This window comes from Dunckerocampus dactyliophorus, chromosome 10, assembly GCF_027744805.1.
Source record: "Dunckerocampus dactyliophorus isolate RoL2022-P2 chromosome 10, RoL_Ddac_1.1, whole genome shotgun sequence".
Lineage (NCBI taxonomy): Eukaryota > Metazoa > Chordata > Actinopteri > Syngnathiformes > Syngnathidae > Dunckerocampus > Dunckerocampus dactyliophorus.
The window spans coordinates 20,999,015-21,026,621 of NC_072828.1; the positions used below are offsets into that span (position 1 = coordinate 20,999,015).

Below are 27,607 nucleotides of genomic sequence, written 5' to 3' on the forward strand. Positions count from 1 at the left end.
ATTGTTATATTTGTCCAAACAAAGATACTTTTAGTTGTATCAGGCACTAAAATGAACAAGAAAATGAAGAAATAAGGGTGGTCAAATCATTTTTTCCATGACTGTATATACTCTTACATTGTACTTGCGAAAGTAGCCCATGTAGCGGATGACCCCGATCCAAACAAACATGGTGCCCGTACCGAGGAATATGCTGCATACATCGTAGCTTGTCAGTACCTAAAAGGAAATGAAAATGTTAAAAACATATACGTATGAATGCACCCAAATGATTACATGACAATCACCTTAGTCTCAATATCAATCTTGAGAACAGAGCCAGTGATGGTTAACAAGTCACTGGCAATAATGAGGATGTACCAGCCATTGATAAACTCCAGTCTGTCAGACCAGGGGACATCTTTACCAGTATGGTTCCTGGAGTAATGTGTGTACTTCTGTTCAGAACAAAATAAAATACAGTAAATCTAAAAGGCAGCAAAAAAAGCACTGTCAGAAAATGATAACATTAAAATGTGAACAGGATTCCCTTAAATGTAAGCCAAATAAGTAGCTTCAAGTTGAATGTGGTTGGCTTACAAGCTGCAGCTGTATCCCATTGAACACAGAGCGCATACAGAGAGCAGAGGAGGTGATGCATGTTACGATGATGAGGCAGTCAAACAGCAGCGTCAGGTATATGCTTTTAGCAGCTGACAAAACAAAGAAATGAAAATGAGCCTCACCAAAAATATCAATCATTCATAAAGGCCAGCTCGGCAAACATACTAGCTCCTGTTACTTTCCAGTCTCTGCATTCATTGATCTCTACGTCATTTTCCAGGTCCACTTTTATCCTGCCACTGTGCGCTTGGTTGTTGAAAGTGATCTGTGAAGCAGACAATTGAATCCTCCAAGAGCTGTATACTCACCGGCCACAATATCAAGTACACCAACACAACCAAACTCAAAATGCAGTCCAGTTTTACACCGCACTGCAAACTACAGCCACATCATGAATATGTTGTTAAAGTGAAACCTTTTTGGCACTGTCAATCAAAACTGAGCATTGTAAAGTCAATTTCTGATGCAGCTCTTACTGTATATTTGGTGTCATTATATTAAGCACATGAACTTTAGGAAGTTTTTGTAGAGTGTACATTCACTCAACAGGTCTTAAAACTAATATTTATGTACTGTACATAGACGGAAGCCACATATGACACACAATGATGTTGAAGTCGTAGCAGTCTGGCAGCTCTCGGTGCCTGACTGTCTGTAAATTGATGGCTTTGAGAACGAAGGTGATCTTGACAGAGAGCATTCTGGAAAACACACCAAGAAGTGAGAGATTCTCCCATCATACCAGACAGCGAGCTAGTACAGCAGCACCCTGAATGCAAATTTTTACATACCTTTTGAAGTGCAACTCAAAATGTGGAAGCGCGTCTTTGGATGACGACCAATTCATTGGATAAATGTCAATGCAATCTGTGTGACACACACCACAATGCACCATCACTTTGGTTTATGCGGAAATAGTTGCCCGTGAGCAATAATCCTGCATACCAGTTTCCACATGTGCATCAATTTCAAAGGTGTCTTTGCCAGGATAGATGGTGCCATTCCTGTAGAACTCCTGACACACCGAGAGGGGTGTGTGAACAGAGCCACTTTTCTCATATTCATGGTTTCCTACCGTGGTGTTATGCAGACGTCCGTACTAGTGAACATTTTGAATAAAGTCACGAGAGTATTTGAAATGAGTTAGTTGATCACATGAGTGAACACGTTCAAAGTTCTCTACCACATTGCAACTTTGGCCATAAAGGCACGACCAGTATAATGGAGCTCTATCAATGATTGACAGACTTGGATGGATCTGTAGGTATAACATAAATGAATTCTAGTCAAGGAGTCTCACTTCAGGTGAAGAAGTGTCAGCATTCACCTACCTGTTCAATGATGTAATTGATGTGATCATAAACATCTGCTTGTCTGTAAACGGCATATGTATCAACACTCCCATCTGCAAAATCCTTTAAGAAGAGATGCTGGAATGTCATCAGGTTTTCTTCCTTAAAAGTCACAACCATTTGGTTGCTCAGACCAAACGACACCAACTGAGACAGGAAAAAAAAAACATGTTTGGAATGAGGACAAGTGTACGTATATTTACATCTGGGTTAGTTACCTGAACAGTGATGATGGCTATTTTGATGATCTGCAGTATAAGTTTCCATGGCTTTCTCCCACGAGCGTGATACTTTTCACAGGGGTTCATGAAGTAATATTTGATTCTCCTTCTGAGACTCTCCACATTGTCCACGTCTTCAATGGATTGATGCTGATGATTGGCCCATGCAGAGTGAGAGTCCGTCTCATGCACATCATACAAGTCATTTGACTCCTGCATATCTAAATATAAATAGTACAATTTGTTGCTTACCAATTTGCAAATGGATTTAAATTGCGAGTATCTGTTTACATCAGGGGTGTCCAGATGTTTCCAAAGGGCCGCATACAGAAAAATTATATATTTTGTGGATTAAAGATAAGCTATGTGAACAAAGCATCCACATCTTAGCTTTAGATGGCTAAAAAAAATTGTGTAATTTCTGATAATATACCTCTTTAATAATTAATTCTTTCTTTATAATATGCCAAGGGTCAATAAAAAACAAGCTCTAAATGGCCCTTTGGACACCATTGGTTTACACAGTGCACTGCTACACTTGGTCTTCAACTAATTTCATTTAGAACTAGTCCTGAACATGTAGGTGAGTGTTAATGTTGAATGACTTCCACTTTGTTTTCTTACAAGAAGAGTCGATTTTTGTCTTTTGTTGCTGGAATTACAGATTTCATTTGATGATGTCAGAAACATAAGTTAAAAACAGCATGAAAGTCAACTCCAGTTTAACATATTTCATATTTAAACAATCGAATGTACAATGATCTAACGACTGACCTTTGACGTTTGAAGAATGAGCGCGATGTCAACCTGCGAACGCTTCAACTCAAGTGACGAAATACAAGTTTGACGTCATTTATGGACGGTGTCTGGTTGGTTCTTGACACTGTCCGTCAATTTGGTAACGCCCCCTGTTGCTACTGGCAACCAAGCAGTAGCTTTCGAAAACTAAGAGGGGCTGCTGGTGAAGTGGATACGCGGTGCTTCAAATGCCGGTGAAATTTACATTTCCATTTTCTTTACGACTGTCATATATTAAAAATGAAACCATCTCCTACATATAACAGCATGTTTAAAAGCGATACATTCAGTTTTTGTACTCTGCTAGCCCGCGTCGTCAATGTAGCTAACGTTACTTAACGTTTTGCATTTTTTGGACGGATTCAAATGATTACAATACTCATGAGGCAACTCTGCTAAACTTTTTTTTGTGCATCACTCATAATAATTGTAGTGGTAGGTTGTTTTCGTCAGTTATGTTATTACTATGGCAGTGTCTTCATTGTGTTTCAAAAATGACTTTCCCTTAAGACTTTAATTTACACTCTTAATTCTAACGATTGATAAAAGTCTATCTATCGAGCTGTCTATCTATATTTTAATCTGTTTATTTATTGTTAATATATATTTGACTTTTTGTTAGTATTTATTTTGTATTTATTATTTTACAATATTTTTTTATTTTACATGTTTTCTTCTTTTCTGTTTCCTTTATTCTTTCAATACTGAATAAGCTATCTATTATGAGACATTCTTTGTTATTTTCTAAACTATAGAATAAATGCTAATGATGATGCGAAATAATAGTAATATACTGTACAGTTGAGACAATTAAATAACATTCGATTTCACCGCTAGATGTCGCCACTTGCATAGAAAACGGCACTACATTTCCACTTGGCTGTTCAAAAAGATGCTTGACTTTATTTTGTTAATCGAATTATTGTTATTATTATTATTATTATTACAGGATTGGAACTGTCTATTTGATGAACTATCACAAGATCAAGCATGCCATCTAAAACAAGTTCAGCCAACAGTGCAGGGAGCAGGGGCAATGACCCAGGTGGGTGTAATGTAACTTATTGTAATACAATTTTAATAATGGGTTTTAAATGTATGCATTGTAATCGTAGTAAGATTGAAATTGTTTTAATTGTACACATACAAAATAATTTGTACAAATGACAAAAGCTTCCATTGGAATGACATTGTATAAAAGTCTTATGTGCAAATTTGCATTATTGAAAGAAAGACTTTAATTCTTACATTAGGCTGGAAATGCACAACATTAATTTTACATGAATTTCCCCACTCAGAAAGAGTAACATACCCGAAACTAATGAGAAGATGGAATATTTTTGTGTTTTTGATGTTTTCTATGGCATTTTGTTGCATAGCCTTTGGACATGCTTTGTACTCACACATAGTTTCCATTGTCAGTTTTACTTTGAACATGCAACATGCTTTTGGTGAAATGCAGGTCACCAACAGTGTAAAATAGGCTGCAGTGTAGGTCATTGGCTCTTGGCTGAGTTGGAAATAATGGGTTTAAGGGTCAATGGGATTTGAATCGCTCCATTTCTATGGGCCTGTCACTGAATGACTTATAATTAGGTTATAATATAGGTTGAGACCTCCCCCAAATACCGACCTGATCAAAATCTTAAGTCCAGTTAAAAAATTGCTAGAATTTGCATCTTGCACATTTGGATCTTAATGAGGTTTTAAGTAGAGCTACATGATGCAAAAGCAAGAAGGGGGAGTGAGACAAAAAGCACTTTGAAAAAGTAATTTATTGAAAACAACAATTAAACTGAAATAGGCGGTTTATTAGCTGATCAAAGGTTAAAGACCATCGCTCAAAAAATAACAAAAAACCCTCCAAACCAGAGCAAAAAAATTTCTCAGTAGGACTCGGTAATGAGTAGCACCACCGTTCTTGTTAATCACTTCAAAAATTGGTTTGGGCATGCTTGACGAGAGTGTTTCCAGGAGGCTAGTGGGAACATTGCTCCAAGTGGTGAAGATGGCTTCACGAAAGGCATCAACTGTCTGGAACTGATGGCCATTTTTATAAACTTCCCTTGCCATCCATCCCCAAATGTTCTCTGTGGGATTTAAATCAGGGGAACATGCAGGATAGTCCAAAAGAGTGATGTTATTCTGCCTGAAGAGGTCCTTCCTCAAGCGAGCACTGTGAACTGCAGCGTTGTCCTGTTGAAAAACCCAGCTGTTACCACACAGACGAAGGCCCTCAGTCATGAGGGATGCCCACTGCAACATCTGCACATAAGCAGCCGGCGTTTGACGACCCCGCACCACCTGAAGCTCCAGTGTTCCATTGAATGAAAAAGCACCCCAGATCATGATGGACCCCCCTCCACTGTGCCGGGTAGAAAACATCTCAGGGGGGATCTCCTTGTCATGCCAGTAACGTTAGAAGCCATCTGGACTGTCAACGTTACATTTTCTCTCATCACAGAATAAAACTTTTTTCCACCTTTCAATGTCCCATGTTTGATGCTCCCTGGCAAAGTCTAAATGGGCAGTTTTGGTCTTCATTTTTTGTTTTTTAAACCCTTTTCCCGCAGATGCCGTCTGATGGTTGTTGCGCTGCAGTCGGAACCAGTAAGGTCCTTAATTTGGGTTGAAGACCGCCCTGTGTCTTGATGGGCAGCCAATCGGGTCCTCCGGCTCAGCGCAGGTGTGATTTTTTTGGGTCTACGACTTGACTTTTTTGTTCCATAATGCTCAGGATCTTTCCAAAAAAATTAGAATGACTGTCTTACTGCGCCCAACATCAGCAGCAATGGCACGCTGCGAGAGGCCTTGCTTATGCAGCTCGACAATCCGACCACGTTCAAAAAGAGAAAGCTTTTTAGCTTTAGCCAACAGGAGGGCATGACAGTGTAAAAGCCTGACAGAAAATTATAATTTTGAGCAGATTTTGGCTTTTATAGCCTGTGGTCTTAAACTTTTGATCAGGTGATAACCAACCTATTTCAGTGTGTTTTTTTTGGTTTAAATTACAAGTTCCAAATGTTTTTTGTCTTAGTCCCCCTTCTTGCTTTTGTATATTGTAGCTCTACTTAAAACCTCATTACGATCCAAATGTGCAAAATGCAAATTCTAGCAATTTTTCAACTGGTCTTAAGATTTGATCAGGTCTGTATGTACAAAGGTTGACCAAAAGAACTCTCTAAACCACTAAAGGTACTATAAAGAAATTACCACCCATTGGAGATTGTGCTTTACTCTGTACATACATGTACTAGATTACACACAGAGAAGAGTTCTTAGTTCTAATTTCTACTTTCTACAAATGAATTTGAATTACATTCTTTTGTGTTATGGGACACTGCACATTACGTTCTTGTTAGTTGTCAGGCAACTATTTCCCATGAATACAATCACCATAGCTGACACATATTGTAACTCTTAAAAGACAAGTGGGAATTTCCACTACAATTATTTGGTGTGAAGTCCAAATGAGTTGAGTGGGAAAGACTGACACACCCAGCTGGGAAGTGGGTTTACTTAAGCTGTACTCCAGCATTCTCTTCAGCAACACTGTGGGCAGACTTTGAAAAGAGAGACCACAGGCGGGATCAAAACTGCCGTTATGCAGCACCATGTTTCCTGTAGATGGTTCTGGGCTGGAATTCTTTACATGAATTGTGTATTAACAAAAACAAGGTTGTGTTGGAAGTGCAGCACACTGTTTACATGTAATTAACAATTTGGTCACAATTTGATATCTTAATTTAGACATTTTTATAGGTTACCAGATACAGTAAATAGACCACTTTGTAAGTGCATATAAACTACAGTACATGCAAGCTGTGAACAAAGATTGTGTTTTGTCCATGAAGTTGTAATTGTAATTAGTAAAAAGGCATTGTGGTGTGTTTGATCAGGAAAGCTCGGGTGAGAATCTTTTCAGTCTGTAGGCTGTCAAAAAACAACAATCTTGCATTGAAACTATCCATCTGTTATTGATACAAGTGAAGCCTGTATGAGCTGTGGGTGACAGACTACCCTGGACAGAGCATCAGTCACAGGACTGACAAATGAAGACTTACAGCCATTTACACTAACATTAAGTATTATTATTAGTATTGGTATTAGTACTTTAGCATACTGTTAACCTAATATACCATGTTTTTGTGGAGGAAGTGTAACCCAGAATCAAAACCAAGAAACTACCTAAACTACATTTTGTTAGTCTTATGTACCATGCATTGATACAAACCGTATCAAGTGTGACTGAACCCTCCTCAAGATCACCCTGAGGACATCATCCCCATGGTCCTGACGTCTGCCACTCAAGAGCTGTTTGGTTGCCGTGCTGATGAGGATGTCACAGGGGAGAACCCTTACAAGCTTCTGAAAAAAGATGACATCTTAGAGGACATGAAGACAAAAGCTGCAGTGTCCGATTTCAGCCCCGTGAAGCAGATTATTCTGGTAAGGTTTATCTTATTGTGCTGTCGATCACTCGGACAAGCCCCTCTGTGACACTGTGATGATGCACAGACCCCCAAGTCAAGAGCTGTGGTAACTAACAAATTGAACCCGATTTAGCATTAGATGATTACTTGTGCTTTAAGACAATATCAGCTCTTTGATTTCAACAAAGTCATCATCATTGTTTATTTTTTAAAGGCAAATTCACTGTTTTCATACAGGCTAAATGGACATTGCCATAGAAATATATATGGGTATAATTTTTGGTATGTATCTATATTTACGTACAGTTTTTTTTCTTGGCAGGATTACCCAGAGAGTGAGCTTTTGTTGGTTTTTGACAGGGACTTTACCTATGGCCAATGCTTCTACCTGGTTGTGACACCAGAAGCAAAGGAAAGAATCCTCAATGTAAGCAAACACTTTCCTGGGAGCTTTTTGTTTTGTTTCCAAAACAAGAGCCGTATCAAAACAAAAATTGCACTTACAAAGTTAAGATAGTGTTTCCTATATACTCCTTGTGTGTTTTTCTGTTTGTATTCTACAGCCCCCAGAACCGGAGCCTGAAGAAGATTTCAATGAAATAATTAAAACCCCAGAACCAAAGGAATGGATTTCTCTTGGCAGTGAACAGGAAATTGATGAAGAATCTGTCAGAGAGACAAGAGCAAAGGTGCTGTAGTAAAAAAAAACAAAAAACACATTATACATTTGAACTTTTTTCATTCATTGTGGCCGTCTCTGTTCTGTCTCTCTCATTAGCTTTTGTACAAGTTCTCCAGAGCTCGAAAGGAGTTTGGAATGCCAGTCTCTTTTTCAGACCGCAATGTTGCAGATGCCAAGGATGGCAACGTGGAGTGCGCATCCTATCAAGACAGGAGATTTAACATCAACCTGATGCAGAGGGACTGTGGCGTGCAGGCGATCCCCATTCTCCAGAGTAGCAGTGCTCAGACACAGTGGTACAGTTTACTGACATATGTGGACACGCAAGCCATCCAGCCATCACATTTTCTATCACGCTAGCCCTCATCAGGGTCATGAGTGAGCAGGAGTCGCCAGGAGTTCGCCAGTCAATCACAGGGCACATAAACAGTAAACAAACAACAATCCACATTCATTTTCACACATCTATGGGAAATTTAGAGTCTCAGATTAGCCTAACATACATGTTTTTGGGATGTTGGAGGGAGCCAGAGTCGCCACATAAAGATGTTCCAACAGAGACTTCACCTCGGATCTCAAGACTGTGAGGCTTTCGCGCTAACCACAAGGCCACCGCGTGGCCTGGACACAATCAGTCTATCAAGTGTAACAAATCATGTTTATGCCACTTCAAATTCATGTTTGATGTGTATCCAAAACACTTTATATATACTATAGTATATATACTACTCCTACTACTACTGTAGTAAAACCATTCTTGGTGATAGTATCTTTTCTGCACTTTCCAGGAAGTATATGAGGAATAATTGTACACAGTACACACCAGCAGAACTGAACCAAAATGAGAAGGACAAGACACAAGAACCGCAAAACCTAAGTGATTTCTGCAAAACAGTGACCGGAAGGTAAGGTGAATTAGTAGTTTACCGTGTCAAGGGATGCCTTTCTTGAATCCATTTTTTTGCTCCAGCTGAATCAGCATGAGAATATTCATAAAACTATTCATGAAGTTACTGGATTTATGGTGTTATTGCAAGTATTGTAGGTTCTGTGTGTTCACTTTGCTTCCATAGAAGGGCCTTGTATGTTCACGGTTTGTTGGTGGACCACAAACCACAGTTTCTAAAAACAACTTCCTTTTTGTAGGGTTCTTCATGCTCTTCAGCAAGAGGATATTATGAATGTGTTCAAAGATGACTGGATGGATTTGGGGACAGAAACAGAGGACACTGACTGGTCTGGGAAAGTGTCTGATATTTTGATGCTTTATCAGGCCTTTGCAGACCAGAAGTATACTCAGGACAAGGGGATCAGCTGCATGCATTGGCATCCCACCATCCATGGTAAAGCTCAGTCAAGGCACCAGTTTTTCAATAATTGAGACACCCCTCGCCCTCCAAACTCTCCTGCTTGGTTGACGTTGACGTTTTCCTCCGATTTCACATAAACATTTGCAATAAGAGTGACTTAATAAAATGAGTAATTACTAGATTAGATTCAGCTCCAGAACCCTCCACTGTCTTTCTTCAATATGCCTCACATACTTACTAAAGGCATTTTAGATGATAAAATGTATCAGTATTCACCACTAATGAATGATTATTGGAGATGATCGATGAACAGATGGAATCTGAGTCATGGTGTAGAAGTTAAATACCTGTGTGTTTCACTTTTGCATCACACAGCAACTATGGTGCATTCAAGAACCACAGAACAACGTGTGAAATTTCAACGCTTGATGAAAAAGAAACAGTGAGGCATAAAGATATAAGCGTAAAAATGTACTACATGGGCCATCAATGACACTCAGTAACAGAGATCCAGAGATGGAGATGAAAGGAAAGGAATTTGAATGAGGAACTTGTGTCTCAAACGCATTAGAGCGTAATTAAACAGGAAACCACAGTTGCTCCATTATTTTAACTGCAGAGCCAATGCAGCTTTATACTGTAAATGCAGAGTGTATGTTTACAGCATAGTGATTTTGTTTGCCTCTTTTGCATTTGGTTACAGTTCATGTTTTTGATATTCAAGGTGTGATAGCTGTATCATTGACGGAGAAGACGACGCAGCAGTCGACCAGGTCTACCGGACCTCTCATTGCATTTTACAGCTTCTCTGACCCTACTCATGCTAAGGTATGGGACATGACCTTCTATGAAATGAAATCTGAGAGACTGCATACAGGAAACGTTAGTGCTTTGTTGCATTTATCCCTGACACCACATATCTGTTTGAAAGCAATTGTCGTAAATAATAACATCATGACTTATTTCCACCCTGCTAAACTATTCAAATACACTCAGATTCCTCATTAATGTTTATTTATTTGGCTAAATATTTAGTTTCTATTAAAATACTGGAATTGATTCACCTATCATACTGATCATTTTTCTTAGGATATATATCAAGTACATATATACACATAAAAAACTTTAGGTTAACAGCAAATAAGACCCAAAGTGAAGAAGCTTTTGATTTGCTTGTGCCAAATTTGAGAACATGTATTGATTGAACAGATGTTTGATCAATAACTGAGTGTGTCAAAGACTGCAACCTAATCCTTCTAAAGTAAGGCAAGTTCGACATCAGAATCTATGTCGGGCTTGGGTTTCATCTTCATCTTGGTTATGACTAGCACAAGGTGTCTATGTAAAGGAAACCAGGATTATTTATAACGGGCATAAATATCTGTTTAGAGTGGGGATAATAAGCATTGCTCAGTCCTGCAGCTGCTATCATCATCTGTGTATTTCAACAGGATGCGGAATAATAGCAGCTCTATATTAGCTCTGTACTCTCCTGGTCCTCCTCCGAGCTAGAATCTTGTATTTTCATTTGGTTTTGTGGATTGGCCTCATGTACATGAAAATGCCTTGTTTGAACTTATCCTGTGTTGTAGATACTGCTGGAGTGCCCAGATGAAATACTTGCCTTTGAGTTCTGCCCCTCTGATCCAAATATTATTGTTGGCGGCTGCCTGAACGGCCAGGTGCTTACTTTCATTCTATTTTGTGTTTCCGCATGCCTGCCATTCTTGCTTTTTTCTGATTTCATTTTGTTACAAAATATATCATAATACCGTACAGTAACATACATTCTATTTATGTTTGATTCAGGTTGTGTTGTGGGAAATATCTGCTTACGTCCCACGTTTGCTTCCAGTCCCACCTGGTGCTAAACATGAATCTGTCAAAACGGGCATGCTGGTGAGTACAGTATACCCATATCCTGCCACTAATAAGCACCATGTTGATACATGGTGTTCTGCAAGTGACGGTTTATTACATGTGGTTTCATTGTGTTCTTGTGATTATGTCAGCTTGGTTTTTGTCAAGTAAGGATCTTCAGATTATCAAAGGGTACAGTGTGTTTGCACTAAAGACTGATGACACTCCACGGTTTTCCGCTCATTCTTAGTCTGTCATTAGATGGGAATGAAATTGCCTAATGTTATTTTTCAACCAGCCACAGCTGTCATAACTGTTTCTAGATGCTTCATTAATATAAGCGAGAAAATCTAAATGATCAGTTTTAGGTCATTCCAATGACCTGCTGCACAAAGTAAAAATACTTATTCAAACATGCCTTTGATTGAGAAGCATTTTCAAGTATGAGTTCAGCATCTTATGTGATAAAAGATCAACGTGATAAAGTTATAATATGCTATTTTCAAAAGCATATGAACTACTGTGGAGTGATTTAGGAAAAACGGAAAAATAATTTCCAGGGGTATGTCCCAGGAAATTTGAAAATGAACAAGTCTATGAAGCACCACATAGTAAAACAGTTCTTTCACTCAGCGTATGGCTTCTGCTGCTACTTCTGCCTAGGTTGCTTTATTTAAATAGTCACATCTGCCCGCATTTGCTTTGTGTGTTTTTATTGTCCCGACTGTCGACCAGCTGTCTCTATCCCTCTGCCCACTTTTTATTCTTTCCCCACTCCCCCCCATTCTTTCTACCCTTGTTAGCTCTTCATTTCCCAAAGCCAACAGCATCAGCTCACACACTCCAGCTGTTATACAGGCCCACTTCCTTCCACCCCCATCTACCACCACAGTTTGCCCCTGAAGATAACACACAAGCAAATCATTTGTTTGTGGTATAAACAAGACTATATTTCATTACTGTGTTGAGTTGTATCACATGGCTAACTGGATGACATGCATGCTCACAATTACCAACAGTTTACTCCTGTTATATACAGTATACACTGTCTCCCCCTCCCTTATGAACAGGACCTTGAAGACAAAAAAGGGAGTAACGCTCCTATTGCGCGCTACAGTGCAATGTCTGGAGTGGAGAACAGCCACACCGGACCAATTACAGATGTCCACTGGCTGCCTCCAACATTTGAGGTATGAGAAATGTACTGTATGTGACACAAGGGACAGAATGGGCACATAAAAATGATCACATTCTGGTTTTACATTATTTTGTACTTGTACTACGTGTCAGGAATATTTATTTGTAAAGTTTGTGTGGTTTATCATTCTGACTTAAAAAAATGAAAATAAAGTTGTGAGATAGGATTTTTTTTTTTTTAGTTGCCTAATAACTCTGCACACTAATAGTTGCCTAATAATTGTGCATACAGAGATATTCTCAACAAAAGACAAAACCTTATGTTCACTCCCTTAAATATTCAAGTTTGACAAAGCCAACAGTAAATTTGCAAATATGACATTTATAGTTCATGGTGCTAGCCATGACAAACTCATTGCAACAAAGCCTAATTTACGGAAGTGACATCAGCAAAGTAACGAGTAAGGTAGCTCGTTGATTTTTCATCAAAATAGTAGTCATGCCAAAACGTGTTGCTGCTGGCTGTTCACAGTATCCGAGTGACACTTTTTCTTTTCCAAAAGAGGAAGGTTTAAGACTACAATGAACGAAGTACAGAGAGTATGAGACAAATACACGCCCACCTCGAGTTCTGTTCTTTGCAGTGAACATGTTCTGCATGTTCTCTATTTCATCTCCAAATGTTTCTCCCTTCTTTTCTCTTCGACCCCGATGACGTCACTTCCGGAAATGAGACTGACCAGCGAGAGCTAGCTCGTCACGGGTGGCGTCATGAACTTTAAATGCAATTTTTGCGAATTTACCGTTAGCTTTGAAAAATTTAACAGAATGTAGAACATAATTACAAATAATATAACATATTTAAGCAAAGTTGATCAATGATGTCAGGGACCCACTAATTGATACTTTACAGGAACCACACTGCATCATCAGTGCTGTCAAATCTTCACCTTGATAGCTAATACTGCTTTCTGTCTTATTAGGTGACTGCCCAAGGCATGCCAGTGGAGAACAAATACAATATTTCTGTTCAGCTTATCACCTGCTCTCCTGATGGGTAAGTCATCAGAAATTATAAACTACAGTACATATAATGAAAGAAAGAAAGAAACAGGTGTGTCTCAATAAATGATTCATATTCCTTTGTATATCATACACATTTATGCCAAGTATATTCAATATGCAATGCTTAAGTCAAATTTACTCCTATACTTAATATTTATTCCTCATCACATACTGTATAATGCCAAACAATGTTTCTGTTAACTATAACTCCTTAATTACTTATTTATTTACATACTGTATTTATTTAATTATGTATGTATTAATGTCTATATTATTATGTATATTACCGTAATAACTATAGACAAACTGTTAACTCTAGCATTACACATTGTCATCATTTTTATCATTACAAAAATTGGTAATTTGGAGATATTGAACTCAGGAAGTGAAAAGGAGAAGAGGTAGGATTAAATTTCTACTTCCTACTCCTTTTCGGACATGTAAACATGTGTATGTAATGTAAACTTCTATGCATGTTCTAAATAATAAATAGTAATTTATTCAGGAGTTCAATTAAAAAAGTGTAAGTCTTGTTTTCTAGAGATTCCCTACACAGAAAGTCAAATATTTGAAGAATGCTTTAATAGTTCATTAATAATGGTGATGATTATAGCTTACAACTAATAAAACCTCAAAATTCAGTATCTAATCAAATTTGAAAAATTGTGAAAAAGTTCAATATTGTAAATACTGGTTCTTGTAAAAATGAACGATGGACGATAATAAATTAATCACACAATTAATGAAAATAAACTTGATAATATTGCCTGCTTCAATACATTCCCTCATCTCGCACCTCCAAACAAGCATGAAGAAAGTTAGCCCAGTGCCCATCTTGTCCCCTTTTAATCTTGTGAGAATTTGTGACACGAAATCTTGTGACACCTTTATGTATTAGTAATGTCATATTTTTAACTGCTCATTCTCCCATCTTTTAAAAGATCTTTAATGTTCTGGGATATCCGAGTATCAAAACAGCTCCGCCAGATGGTATCAGACAAGAAGCAGAATGATTCGGAGCCTCAGATGGCAAATTACAGTGACAACAACCCTTTCAAACATTTGGAGCGGTCATGGAAACCCTTGTTCAAGGTACCGCAGGAGGCAATTATTTTTTACTAATTTATCAAATACTGTTTTTTGTGTGTTTATAAAAATGTCCTCTGACTTTTTAGGTTTCCACGGTAAACATGGATCCCAGCAGGGAATATGCCCCTTTAAAATTCTGCCTTGACCACTATAGCCGTAATAACGCTTCGATCTCAGGTAAGAGTTTTACATTTTCTATTGTTGGTTTCTTTATCCCTCATTTACCCTCATTTACCCTAAGAGCACGTTTAGCAATTGGTGTAGGAATCTATTTTAATCCTACAGGTATTTATTTTTTTGATCAACATGTGAAACGTGCAGATTTTGCACAGGTGGGTGTAATGTCCACGACCTACGGAATGATATATATTAAAAAAAACAAAAACAGGATCTGCACCATAATTCAGTGTTTTCTTCCTTGGACTACATCACAACCCTCAACTAAGCTTCATAAGAATGGGTTCAACGCCTTTAAAGTATGCTGGCGATTATATAGCCTCCTGTGTTGTTAAGTGTAGTGATAAAATAATCTACTTTTCAACAAATACTTGAGGGTATTAACACTCTTTTTTGATATTCTAAAATGAACTTTTGGCTTTGTATAAATGGATCATATACAGACGTCAATACAAACTTAGCAGTAATCTGAAAACATGGTTGTGGCATCTGGTTTTACATTTTCAAAGAAACACAGGTGAAAGGAGATTATCTATAAAAACTCACATTACATTACTGTAGGTATACATACAAAGTTTAATGAGAGGCAACACAAGTACTATGTCAAAAATGTTGCCATTACGTCACATCCAGTGGAACCTCTGTTTTTGTACACCTCGGTTTTCGTAGGATCCGGTGTGAGATAATTAAAACCTGCAATAACAGCCTGTTGTTCCGGCAATCAAGTCTGACTTTTGTGTGCCTCACTGAACATTACGGTAACATTACGGTAACATTACGGTGGCATTACTGACACATTTAGTGACCGGTGTAGAGTACTGCATAGCATTACTTTGAATGCATCATTGAATGCCTTATATTTGTCCATCCATCCATTTTCTTTGTCGCTTATCCTAATTAGGGTTGCGGGGGTATGCTGGAACCTATCCCAGCTGACTTTGGGTCCAGGGGCGGGGTACACCCTGGACTGGTCGCCAGCCAAACGCAGGGTACATATAGACAAAAAAAATCATTCACGCTCACATTCATACCTGTGGGCAATTTAAAGTCGCCAATTAACCTAACAAGCATGTTTTTGGAATGTACCCGGAGAAAACCCACACACGCACATGGAGAACATGCAAACTCCACGCAGAGATGCCCAAGCGGAGATTCGAACCCACGTTTTTCCGATCTCTTGACCGTGTAGTCAACATGCTAACCACTCGGCCACTGTGCGGCCGCCTTATATTTGTATTTTAGTTAATTTAGCTTTTTTATGCTTGAAAAGGCTTAATTGAATACGTAAAATTTGCTTATATATGCATATTTTTTTACAAATAATATGCCCTGCATGAAACAGCATGATTTATCAATGCATATGTTTTTTAAAAACAGGATAGAGTGAAGCCGTGAAATTTGAAACCACTATGTGGCAAGGGATGACTGTAGTTTCTGTTTTTGCACAATTTGGTACAAGACACACCCTTTGAAACAAATTAAGCCCAAAAACTGAGGCAGAAAATGCTATTGTAAAAGCAACTGCTATCTGCACAAACATCACAACCAGGGGTCTAGTAGAGTACATTAAAACGGGCACTTGATGGGGAGCAGCACAGCGATGAGGAGCTATGAACAGTCCTGTCCTAACCTCAAACAGTCTGGCGAATGGAAACCGCTGTCACATCATGTTCCCTTTATTATTCCTTTGGCTACTCAAACCTCAACCATACCTCTGTTACTTCCACCTTTACTTCCCTCTCCTCTCACACACTTTCTCACCAAGTATCTTTGCTATTCCCCCTCGCGTCCTCCTGGTAAGATCACCAGGAGGATGCATATTTTGTTTTACAACCCTCGCCAGTGTTTTCTTTGTAAGTTACATTTCCCAACAAACTACAAATGGAAAGTCATGTATTTCTGACGTTTCAATGTGTGGCTATGATGCTCAAGAAAATGCTGAAGACCACGAACCAGTGCCGGACTACAGCCAACTGCAGATGCCCTCAGGCAAAGGACTCACACCTCTGGAAGATGTAAATACCAAGATTTATATTGGAACGGAGGTAAGCATGCTTAAATATTCATCCTCATCTTCACTGTAGCTGCCTTTTAATACAAATTTGCAGACAATAGTTTTCTTCTATGCGAAGTGATTTTATGTGATTGGCATGATAGCAGCAAACTCGTTCAAATAAAAACAAAAATTTCTCAGGCCAAACCCTTATCGGTTCAAAGACTAGAAGATGTACCAAAAAGGATTAATTTGCATGGTATACTGTTGAGATTCCTGTTGTGATGAAGTTCTAGTCCTTAATGATCAACAACAGCATCTCAACATTCACATGCAATTTCTGACATAACGCGGTACTTTGCAAAAGCCTTGGGCCACCATTAGATATTTTCTTTGAGCAATGCCATGTTGACCATATGTAATTACAAAGTAACTCACTAGAGTGCAGAAGTTCACTAAGGCAGACCTGCCAAAAGTACATCACAAATTCAGTGGAGATCTAGTGTGGTCACTACGTGAAAATACTTTGTCACGTCCTGTCTTATTCCTTGTAGTCGGAACTGGGCTTCGGTGTGTTGAAACCCCAGGCGTGTGCTGTGGGGTCATTCGTCGGGCATAGATAGCACAGGCGTTGCTAGCTGCCTCGTTACCATTGAGGGGCGCCGGTACGGCAGCGCAGTTGTCGCCGATATGGGTGGACATATTACTTACGTTGAGGGTCACCAAATGTGGAGATGTGACTGCAAGTGTGTCCTGCCACTATGAAGTAAGAAAGTAACATTATGAGTTAAAAAAATAGTTATGTTGTGCCCTTCTTGGGTCAGAAAAAGGCATAATAATGAAAGAAAAAGATGAAATGTACGAGAAATGTTGAGACTAATAACTTATTAGAGCGTCTCATGTCACAAGATCTTGCGAGATTAAAACGTGACAAGATTTCTCATTCAGAAAAAAATGACTCGTGGGCACTAGGCCTGGGACGATAATACATTTATTAATCACACAATAAATTCAAATTAACTGGATAATTTTTCAGGCCTCACTATATTGCCATGTGTATGTGAGTCTGTTTTCCTTCTCTCTCTCTTCCACATAGACAGAGCGTTCACTCTTTGCATTGGTTTCAACACCTCTGCACGTTTGTCCCATAGAATAACGGCATGAACTGAACAGAGTGAGCCCTTTTGTCAGTCATACAGACTGATTATGATCCACATTTTTGTCACCAGAATTCTATGGGTACTTCCTTTAATAAGTTTGGAATCTAAGACTATTACTATTTACTGTTTTACTATGTCAAAATGACTCCTGTGAAAAAGGTCACAAAAACAACAAAGCTAATGGTGGCATGTGGTTTTTGCGCAGTACTGCTAAATTGTATTGTATTGGCTTTTCCTTCGACAACCTCTGCTTTCAAAAATATGCTTCCACATAAATCATTTCATCCAACTTGATGGATATTTCTGTGTCGATAATGTGAATTTTCACCAGGAGGGGGAGATCGTTTACACTGACTGGAAACTGGTGAAAAATGACCTTGATCAACTACTCAGTGAGTTGTTTGTTAATATCAAGTTAATTGAGCTAGAGCAAATTGCTAAGTTGTAAGAGTAAAAAGGCATTTAACATTTTATTGTCACCATATATATATTTGTATACTCGGTAAATATTCATTTCTCTGTTTTAACTAAGTAAAACACATCATTTTAAATGTTAACCACCAACTGTCTGTCCAGATCCCAAGCCCCTTCATTGTTTTAGAATACATCCCTGCCTGGTGAATACAATTGACCGCTCACCCTTTTTTAAAGACATCATTTTGACTGGAACTTCACTTTATGGAACCTGCAATATTGCCATTTGGAAGGAAGGAGTGTTGGTAAAAAAAAAAAATATATGTTAATTTCACTAAACAAAGTAAGTTGTTTATATAGATGGATTGCAACAGCACTGTTCAGTTTGTCAAAGAAGAAACCTGAGCTGGTTTCATCAGTTCATGTTCACGACTAGATAGGAAAGAGCTATCGATTCAATGTCCTGAGAATGCCTGAATGAAAATGTACACAGATGTATTTAGATGGTTTGGTTTTTCAAGTCTAAAGCAATTAACATCCAAAATTAAAGTTGACCTTCTTTTTACGTTTGCTAACGACCTTTCAGGATGGACCCCTGTTTTTGTTACCAAGCTTGGAAGGGCTGTGTACAGTGGCTTGCTGGTCTTTGACCCGGCCGGCATTTTTCTTCGTTGGGAAAGGGGATGGAAAAATTGAGGTGTGGAACTTGCTGGAAAAAACAGGAGAAGCCATGCACGTGCAAGAGCACATGAGCAACGGGAAGATAACCTGCATCGAACCAAAGATGGTCTCCTGTGAGTCTTGGCGAGACATCGCACCATGTTTACTCATGCTGTTATTGTTTTTCAGTAACGGGTAAACTAATTAATTACCATTTCAAACATTACAACACGGTTACCGTTGCAATCAGTTAATATTGTGGTGCATTATTATGCCCTGATATCTACAGTGGTGTGGAAAATTGTTTGCAATCAAGTGTTTGCGATAACTTGCAGTGAGTCTCTTACAGCGCTGTGGAGGAATTTTGGCCCACTCAATCTTTGCAGAATTGTTGTAATTCAGCCACATTGGAGGGTTTTTGAGCATAAACAGCCTTTTTAAGGTCATGCCACAGCATCTCAATAGAAGTCAGGTCAGGACTTTGACAAGGCCACTCCAAAGTCTTCATTTTGTTTTTCTTCAGCTTGAGGTCACGAACAGATGGCCGGACATTCTCCTTCAGGATTTTTTGGAAGACAGCAGGATTCATTTTTCCATTTATCACAGCTAGTCTTCCAGGTCCTGAAGCAGCAAAACAGCCCCAGACCGTCACACTACCACCACCATACTTTACTGTTGGTATGATATTCTTTTCTGAAATGCGGCGTTACTTTTATGCCAGATATAATGGGACAGACAACTTCTAAAAAGTTCAACTTTTGTCTTGTCAGACCAGAGTATTTCCCAAAGGCCTTTGGGATCATCAAAATGTTTCTGGCAAACTTGAGACGAGCCTTAATGTTATTTTTGTTCAGCAGTGGTTTTCATCTTGGAACTATGCCATGCAGGCCATGTTTGTCCAGTGTTTTTCTTATGGTGGAGTCATGAACACTGACCTTAACTGAAGCAAGTTAGTCCTACAGTTCTTTGGATGTTGTTGTGGGGTCTTTTGTGACCTCTTGGATGAGTTGTCTTTGCACTCTTGGGGTCATTTTGGTTGCCCGGCCACTCCTGGGAAGGTTCACCACTGTTCCATATTTTCACCATTTGTTGATAATGGCTCTCACTGTGGTTCGCTGGAGTCCCAAAGCTTTAGAAATGGCTTTATAACCTTTTCCATACTAATAGATCTCACATAATCTCAGTTATGTTTTAACGGGGGGGGGGGGGGGGGACAATCACTTTTCCACTTTTTCAAACCATATAGGTTTGGATTTTTTTTTTCTGTCTTCCTAAAATGTTTCATTTAAAAACTGCATTTTTTGTCCAGTTGTGTTGTTATTGACTAATATTTGAATTTGTTTGATGGTCTGAGCCATTTAAGTGTGACGAACATGCAAAAAAATAAGAAATCACGAATGGAGCAAAGACTTTTTCACACCACTGTATATCAATGATCCGGATGTCGCTTCAGGCACATTGTTCAAATTTTCCACTGTTCACTTCTACTACTACAACACAGGAAACTAAATAACTAGTCAACAAGAATTGTGGTTGCTGACGCTCAGGAAAAGACTGGCCCATAATCATGGTCTCACGCAGCCTAATCTCATGAAGCATCTCTCAATGGTGCAGCAGCCACTACAGACCTAAATCGGAATTATTTTACATATAAATAAAGAAGGTTTTTCAACAAAGTAACACAATACAGTAATTACTTTCATTTTATTAAGGAGTAATTCCACTACTTATTCAATTATTTTTGAGGAAAGGAACTAGTTCTTACTAGTACTTTTTAAAAGTTATTTCCCCATCAAACAACCACACTCACATTCACATCTAAGGCCAATTTAAAGTCTTCAATTAACCTAACACTAACCTAACACTCAAGCATGGGGAGAACATGAAAACGCCACACAGAGAGGTCCGAACCCAGAACCAGATGCCAGAGATTTTGTTTATTTCACAATTTTGTTTGAAAGTTTATTTGCATGTACCTTTGTGTGCCTACAGCCAAGCAGCACTTCTTGGCTGTGGCTGACGATGTTGGAGTAGTCCGTGTATTTCAAATTCCACCGGTATTCTACACTGCTTCTAGGAATGAGGTAAAGAGATCACGACTTGTTTCTTATGTCAACAAAGATTCATGATAAATGAGTATCAGATCATGCACACACACTCAAGCCACCTTAACCTTCTTTTCTGATTGCAGCCTTGTTTGTTTTTATTTTGTGTTGAAACTGTTTCATTTCTCTTGCATCAGAAGTTGAACATGGGAAAATGCATTGACCAGCAGCAAGCGAGGCTGACTGATCTTTTGATGAGGAGAGAATTGTGGCAAAACCAACCAACGCTTGAAGAAAACAAGAAAGTGGTGAGAATCTTATTCTGTGTGTAGTTTGATGTGATCTTCAATATTTTACTCAAAGGCATGGGGAGAGATGATCTCAATGTACAGAATCAATTTGGCAGATATTAATCCCCTTAAGTGTGGCCACCAATTCAGTGTGGATGTTATCAAAGCTACAGCCTCATGCTTAATTCATGAACGCGGTAATTCAATGCCAGATATGATGAGGGACCTTTACTGATAGTGCCCGTTTCTCTGTCTATTGATTCTAGAAGCACTTTATAATGCATAGTCTTGAATCCCAATCTTTGTGGCCTCTATACTTGATGCCATGTATGAGAGAACTGATTTCAGGTTTTTAGGTTTCAGTTCTTAATTAGCAATAAAACTAAACAAAAAGGGTCAGGGAAATGTTTTCCATAGAGAAAAAATCACTACAGTTGTTAATACAGCATACAGTCGTCCCACGCTATCTTGCAGTTCGAATTTGGCTTGACTTCACGCTATCATTTTTTACTACCATCATTTTCAGACTATAGAGCATATGTAAGCGACACCCAATAAATTGAAAGAGAAAAATATATTTGTACATATACAGTATATACATAGGCAGCACCTGTCTATAAGCTGCAGGTGTCCATGTCGTAACATGGGATATTTAGCACACAGAAAGATGTTACACAGGAAAAATCTATTAACTTTTGTTTAAATAAACCGAACAGTGCGTGCAAGGCGGCAACTTAAACACTGCCGAACAGTGCCTGTAACATGGCCAGTTAAACAGTACCCTACCAGAAAAGTAAATCATCGCCGTCCTCCTCCTCCACCTGGGAACTAAAACCACTAAAGTCATCTTCTTCAGCATCACAATTTTCGTCACACGCTTTGTCATTTTCTCTCTCTCGTCTTTGTTTGTGTCACTTTTGTCTCAAACCATTAGCCATTTAGCTTGAGCTAAAGTTCTTCATCACACAGTAGTCCATCCTTTTGAAACCCATTGGTGATAGTGGATGGTTGGCGGTCAAAGTAGTGTCAGAGGTCGCTACATAAGACTTCAAAACATGATATTAGCTTCCACTTCACTCGTCCACATCGCTACTTCCTGAAGCTGCGCTTTAAGCATCATGGGAAATGTACTTTTTAGTCATAAATTAGCTACATCACTATACAAGCTACTGGGTTCAAAGCATGAGAAAAAAGTAGTGGCTTATACACCGGAAAAAGGTAATTAATAAATCATGCTGTCTTGTGGTCGAATACAGCTTATTATTAGTCAAAAATATGCATATTGAATCAAATGTTATATATTTTTTGCCTACATTAAGCATTTTTTAGCATCAATGAACTAAAATACATATATAAGATTTATAAAGATTTATAAATAAGGAATTCTACTTTGCAGAAATTCACTTATCACAGTCAGATCTGGAACGATTGTTCAAATGCTTGCTTCTTCTTCTTCAAAGGAGCCTAAGAAGCCAGAATCATCCACAGAAGAAACAGATGAGATGAAAGAATACGATGATTTTCTAGTGCTAGAGGAGAGCGTTCTGAAAGGCATGGGACTGACGCCATAAGCTGGTGGGGAGCATGGTTTGTTTCACACAACAGCTTTTTAACCATTTATGTCCTTTGGCTTCAACACCAAACGTAACTGTATTTTTGGGGGGAAACAGTATCATACTGGTATTTATTGCAAACATTTTACTTCTCATATCTGACATCTGTCGTAGAAATGTTGTATAAAACTGTATTTTGCCACATTAAATATCTTTTTTTAAACATGAAAATAATCCGTCCAAAAATGAGCACATTGACTCATCATGTCATCTATATATTTAAACAGTCTTTTGGTGCTTCAGGGGTCACCAGTGGATTTTTTTTCCACCAGCCACCGATGTGAGATTTGGTTTCTGGGTAATGCGATCCGTTAGTGCCCTTTTTTTCCATTGCTCCTCAATGACAGCGTGGGCTGTGTCAAAGTCATTTTAGGGCTGCTTTAATTTCACGATATTTATCTGTTGGTGATAGGCTTCTCAGTACAGTGAATTATTCATGGATCAACACATGCTTGTGATAAGTATATTTTTCATTAAGAAAATATGAGACTCTGAGACCCTAAACATCAGCCGAGACCCATGTTGTAAAAGTCAGTAAACATGACTGCATGCGCTGTCGTGTGCTGCATGTTGGCCAAACTTTATTCAAACTGTAATACACAATTGATAATACACAAATGAACTATAGTATTATTATATTTAGCATTCAAATGACATAGTATACAGTAAACTGTAGGTTAGTAAACACTAGGCAAGCTCTGGGTGTTGGCAACCAGTGCCATGACACTGCTCACATGCACTTGCATGTCTGAAATGGAGTGCTATACAGGATATTTTTTCCAGTTTGCCTTTTACTGTGTCACATGTGCTCTTGAAAAATGCTTAGAAATACAAATAAAACACAAGAGCTAAAAGACAAAACTGTATCTTTTCTTCCCTTGTTAATGTCTGAGGACCCTTTTCTGCCACATTGTTCTCAACATTTATGAGAATGTTTTTCCCCTTGAAGCGTACTGCCAGAGGCCCTCTGGACTCAATTAGTTTCACTCCTTCAAGGGGATAAAATGTGGACGCCTCAGAGTGCCAGGTCCACCTCAGGTCAAGAGCAGTCCAGCAAGCCTATAGTTACTGCTTGACAGCTGCTATCTGGCCAGAAAAGAGGCAGGGGTGACACAGGGACACAGGGTTGGAATGGAAATGGGGGAGCTCTCCATAATACAAGGCCAAACATCTTTTGCCAAGTACTCACACCGTGTCTCATAAAGCAGCAGAAAAAAGATGGAGAAGAGAATAAAAAAAAAAACAGCAGAATGGGGGAAAAGACAGTCTAAAATAGAGAATCAATGCACATGTCTTCACCCTGACCATGACCCATTCTTGTGGATGGTGGTGTCATGAAGCAGATGGGGTGGAGGAGAGGGAAGAATGGGCTGATGTGAGGAAGGCGTCCATATGGCCCCTGAGGCACCAGTAGGGCCTCGGTGACAAAGGGGGCCTCCGCTCTTCACTTGTTCGCCTCTTCAAACCTTTGGGAATGTGTTTTTTAGGTCCTCTCTCCTCAACGGAGCCTCTCACTTTCTCCCTGGCCAGCTCTGGAATGTGCCTTCTGCAATCCAACACACACAGACACACACGTGTCTTCCCCATGGCTGGTTAGTTATTATAATGACTGACACAAAGAATGTGCTGCAGTGCTGTAAGCACAAACGCAACATACAGACAGAAAAGGTAAGTAAACACTTGGAGTTAATTCTTTAGAGTGGGGGTTCTCAACCTTTTTGACCCCACAGATCAGCTAGTTTCTGTTAAATTTCGCATGTCTAAAACAAAGACGGGCAAAATTAAAATAAAAGAATCCAAAATGATGGAACAGACTGTGATGCGAATAAAGCCTTTAAGTATCTGCTGTCATAATTCCCGTTGGATTTTGCTTTCTTTATCTCCCCATTATCCTCATTGGGAAGTTTTTTCAGCAGTCCCAGTAAAGGCTTCATTATGCTACAGCATCGCCAGTGCCGGCATAAGACGCCAGCTGGCTCCACCCCCTCCAAACCCTTCGGCGGAGTTTGATGTGCACCTCCAAAAAATTCTAACCTCGCATCAATGCCAACGTCATCACAACAGATGGTTGGACATTGAGAAGTACGCAAAGCAAAAGTGTTTTCCCGCTTCCTGATTTCTTATTTTTTGGCATGCTTTTTATACTTAAATGTTTCAGATCATCAAATACCTTTAAATATTAGTCAGTGACAACACAGCTGGACACAAAATGCAGTTTTTCAATGAAACTTTTTATTTTTAAGGGAGAAAAAAAAATCTAAATCAACATGAACCTGTGTGAAAGTGATTGTCCACTAAACCTGATAACTGGGACTCCAGCAAACCACAGTGAGAGGTATTATCCACAAACGGCGAAAACATGGAACAGTGGTGAACCTTCACAGGAGTGGCTGGCCAACGTAAATTAGCGACGACTTATCCAAGAGGTCACAAAAGACCCCACAACAACATCCAAACAACTGCAGGCCGCACTTGCCTCAGTTAAGGTCAGTGTTCATGACTCCACGAAAAAGAAAGACACAGGGCAAAAATGGCTTGCATGGCATTTGCGTACCAAGTTGGAACTCTGTAGAGCAGTGGTGTCCAAAGTGCTGCCTGGGGGCCATTTGTGGCCCAGAGCTGGGTTTTTTTTTACCCACAGCACCAAAAATGAGAGAAGTTGTGATGTGACAAGAAAAGTCTTCATTTTTACAAGAATAACATAATATTATGAGGAAAAATGTTTATTTTAGTAACATGCAGTTTAAATATTAAAGAAAAAAAATATGTTTTTTAACTAACATAACATAACATGAGAAATAAAACAACGTTTTTGGAAAATTGGATTGTGGAAAAGGTTATGAGAGTAAAGCCAAAATATGGGAATGAAGTCTGATGAGAAGAAAAGTTACAAGAAGAATAGTTGTAACCCCCCCCCCCCCCCCCAAAAAAAAAAAAAAAAAAAAAAAACACAGAAATGGCATCAAACAGCTGCAATTTTACGAGAAGAAAGTCAAAATATTAAGACAAAAAAGTTGTATTAAAAGTTGTAATAAGAAAAAAAGTCGCAATTTTAGGAAAATAAACTCGTAATATAAGGAAAAATAATGTCATTTTAGCATCAGTTGAAATGTTAAAGAAAAAATATGTAATTAAAAAAAAAATTGTACAATTATGAGAAACACAAAATAAAGTTTGAATTTTTGGAAAAAGTCAAACTATTATGGGATTAAAGTCATATTACGAAAAGAAAATTTACAAAGATTATTTAAGAAGAAAGTGGAAATAATTGGAAAATAAAAAAAAACAGCAAAGACCATAGTTCATACTAACAATAGATGTTTTGACCTACAATATATCACAAACCTGCGATGCATTTTTTTCTCAAAACATATACACTGTAACGTCGTAACTTATTTGCATTACAAAATATCAATGTGGCCCTTGCCTCCTTACATTTTTCAGTGTGTGGCCCTCGCTGGAAAATCTTTGAACACCCCTGTTGTAGAGGCAGGGATATAGTGGAAACATTTATTTTAGAGAAATGGCAAACTCCTCGTAGGTTGTTAGATAAACTAGTCTCCTAGTCAAGATGCTCTTGAGCAAGGCACCAACCTCCCTAAACTGAAGTCCCTTGACATAAGAAACTGTCCCTTGCCAGCGTGCCTTTTGTGGCGTGTGTGTGAGAATGCATGTAACTAACACGAATTCGTCTGAATCCATTTTTTCACAAAATCATTCAGTCAACATTCTTCCCCAAGCAGCTGCAGAGTTTCTAAAATGATCCCTTCTAAATCATGATAATAAACCACACAGCTATGTTCTTTAAACCGTCTGAGAGCCGGGTGGAAGGGTCGATTAGTTGACTTTCGACCTCATAAGAGATCAAGTGACCAGGGCTTCGCTTTGGAATGTTTCCTCTTGACTCCTTTTCATTTTCTAATTCAAAGCTTTCAGCAGTTTTGGATTCTTGTCATTTTTAAATCATCCCCATGTCCACATGGACTACTTAGGTATCTTATCACCATGACTGCTTCAGTTTTGGGCTGTCAGAAGTTTCTTCAGGGTGTACTCTGAAAGGTTGTTCATGAAAAATTGAGGGGTTTGACAGCAGTTGGCCAGCGTTTCATACAACAGTGTTGTTGGCACTCTAGACTCAAGCCCTTAATAAGGCATTGGATGGTGTTCACTTGTTAGGAGTAGCTGGTCCACACCTACTGTACATTTTAAAGGGGACCTATTATGCCTTTCCTCTTTTCTGACCTATAGATGTTGTTACAATGTTGTATTCTCGTGTTGAACAATGCCAATGCGCCAGATGATGAGGTTTGCGCATTTGGAAGTGAGACCTGAGAGCAGTTTTGGACAAGTCTGCACACAGATTTCCTTATATGGGCATGCCCAGGCAAACGCTGTAGGCCTGCCCTCCCCCGGTCTGCTTCACTCCGCTCTGTTTACCTTGTTAGCACGTATGGCTCCCAGGAAATGTTTGTTCGAGTGTGCCTAAAGAGGCAAGCATCAGGCAGAAGTGGAGAGAAAAATATACTCATCTGTCAACGACACTTCACACGGGACTGTTTTGTGAACATGGTCCAATATGAAGCTGGACTATCCGCCAACTGTTGCTGAAGTTTGACGCCTTTCCAACGTTACTTGGTCGTGATGAAGAGTCAGCAGAGCAAGCTGTAAGTAACAATTTATCAGTGTCCTGTGTTTATTTTGTGTA

At 38.9% G+C, this 27,607-nt stretch overlaps 2 protein-coding genes across 6 annotated transcripts in view; one reads left to right on the forward strand and one right to left on the reverse strand.

The window, feature by feature from the left end:
* The window catches only part of mcoln3b (mucolipin TRP cation channel 3b), an 18,031-nt gene extending 4,945 nt beyond the window's left edge, over positions 1 to 13,086 (reverse strand). The window contains exons 1-12 of one of the 3 annotated variants that reach the window (XM_054790092.1): positions 13,020 to 13,086; positions 7,209 to 7,342; positions 2,174 to 2,397; positions 1,935 to 2,102; positions 1,679 to 1,702; positions 1,549 to 1,618; positions 1,395 to 1,470; positions 1,208 to 1,304; positions 769 to 868; positions 580 to 692; positions 288 to 437; positions 118 to 219 (exon numbers count right to left, since the gene is read on the reverse strand). In XM_054790092.1, the coding sequence (XP_054646067.1) occupies positions 118 to 219; positions 288 to 437; positions 580 to 692; positions 769 to 868; positions 1,208 to 1,304; positions 1,395 to 1,470; positions 1,549 to 1,618; positions 1,679 to 1,702; positions 1,935 to 2,102; positions 2,174 to 2,395 (1,122 nt within the window). In that variant the 5' untranslated portion in view covers positions 2,396 to 2,397; positions 7,209 to 7,342; positions 13,020 to 13,086. Of the gene's footprint in view, positions 1 to 117; positions 220 to 287; positions 438 to 579; positions 693 to 768; positions 869 to 1,207; positions 1,305 to 1,394; positions 1,471 to 1,548; positions 1,703 to 1,934; positions 2,103 to 2,173; positions 2,398 to 2,950; positions 3,141 to 7,208; positions 7,343 to 13,019 lie in introns of those variants that run through there. The other 2 variants (XM_054790090.1, XM_054790091.1) reach the window with 2 other exon arrangements.
* dnai3 (dynein axonemal intermediate chain 3) lies at positions 3,127 to 25,760 on the forward strand. 3 transcript variants are annotated; one of them, XR_008572717.1, is made up of 25 exons: positions 3,127 to 3,168; positions 3,924 to 4,019; positions 7,239 to 7,423; positions 7,730 to 7,834; positions 7,971 to 8,096; positions 8,186 to 8,385; positions 8,878 to 8,994; positions 9,236 to 9,432; positions 10,124 to 10,227; positions 10,992 to 11,081; positions 11,209 to 11,298; positions 12,330 to 12,449; positions 13,380 to 13,453; positions 14,403 to 14,553; positions 14,637 to 14,727; positions 16,660 to 16,772; positions 18,212 to 18,272; positions 18,457 to 18,599; positions 18,881 to 19,088; positions 20,947 to 21,038; positions 21,197 to 21,307; positions 22,750 to 22,864; positions 24,390 to 24,570; positions 24,807 to 24,984; positions 25,146 to 25,760. XR_008572717.1 is itself a non-coding variant. In XM_054790086.1 (22 exons), the coding sequence occupies exons 2-22, from the start codon at positions 3,965 to 3,967 to the stop codon at positions 22,858 to 22,860; spliced, it is 2,544 nt and encodes an 847-aa protein (XP_054646061.1). In that variant the 5' UTR covers positions 3,127 to 3,168; positions 3,924 to 3,964; the 3' UTR covers positions 22,861 to 23,705. The 3 variants fall into 3 exon arrangements, 1 of the variants encoding a protein (XP_054646061.1); XR_008572718.1 differs by having other exon boundaries at positions 24,816 to 24,984; XM_054790086.1 differs by lacking the exons at positions 24,390 to 24,570; positions 24,807 to 24,984; positions 25,146 to 25,760 and having other exon boundaries at positions 22,750 to 23,705.
* The last annotated feature ends 1,847 nt before the right edge of the window (positions 25,761 to 27,607 follow it).

What these genes read in the sequence shown, in the direction of transcription:
- dnai3 (XM_054790086.1), top strand. Translation starts at nt 3,965, where the DNA reads ATGCCATCTAAAACAAGTTCAGCCAACAGTGCAGGGAGCAGGGGCAAT. An exon ending in CCGTGAAGCAGATTATTCTG is followed by an intron (nt 7,424 to 7,729) that starts GTAAGGTTTATC and finishes TTTTCTTGGCAG; the next exon opens with GATTACCCAGAGAGTGAGCT. An exon ending in ACACTGCTTCTAGGAATGAG is followed by an intron (nt 21,039 to 21,196) that starts GTAAAGAGATCA and finishes CTCTTGCATCAG; the next exon opens with AAGTTGAACATGGGAAAATG.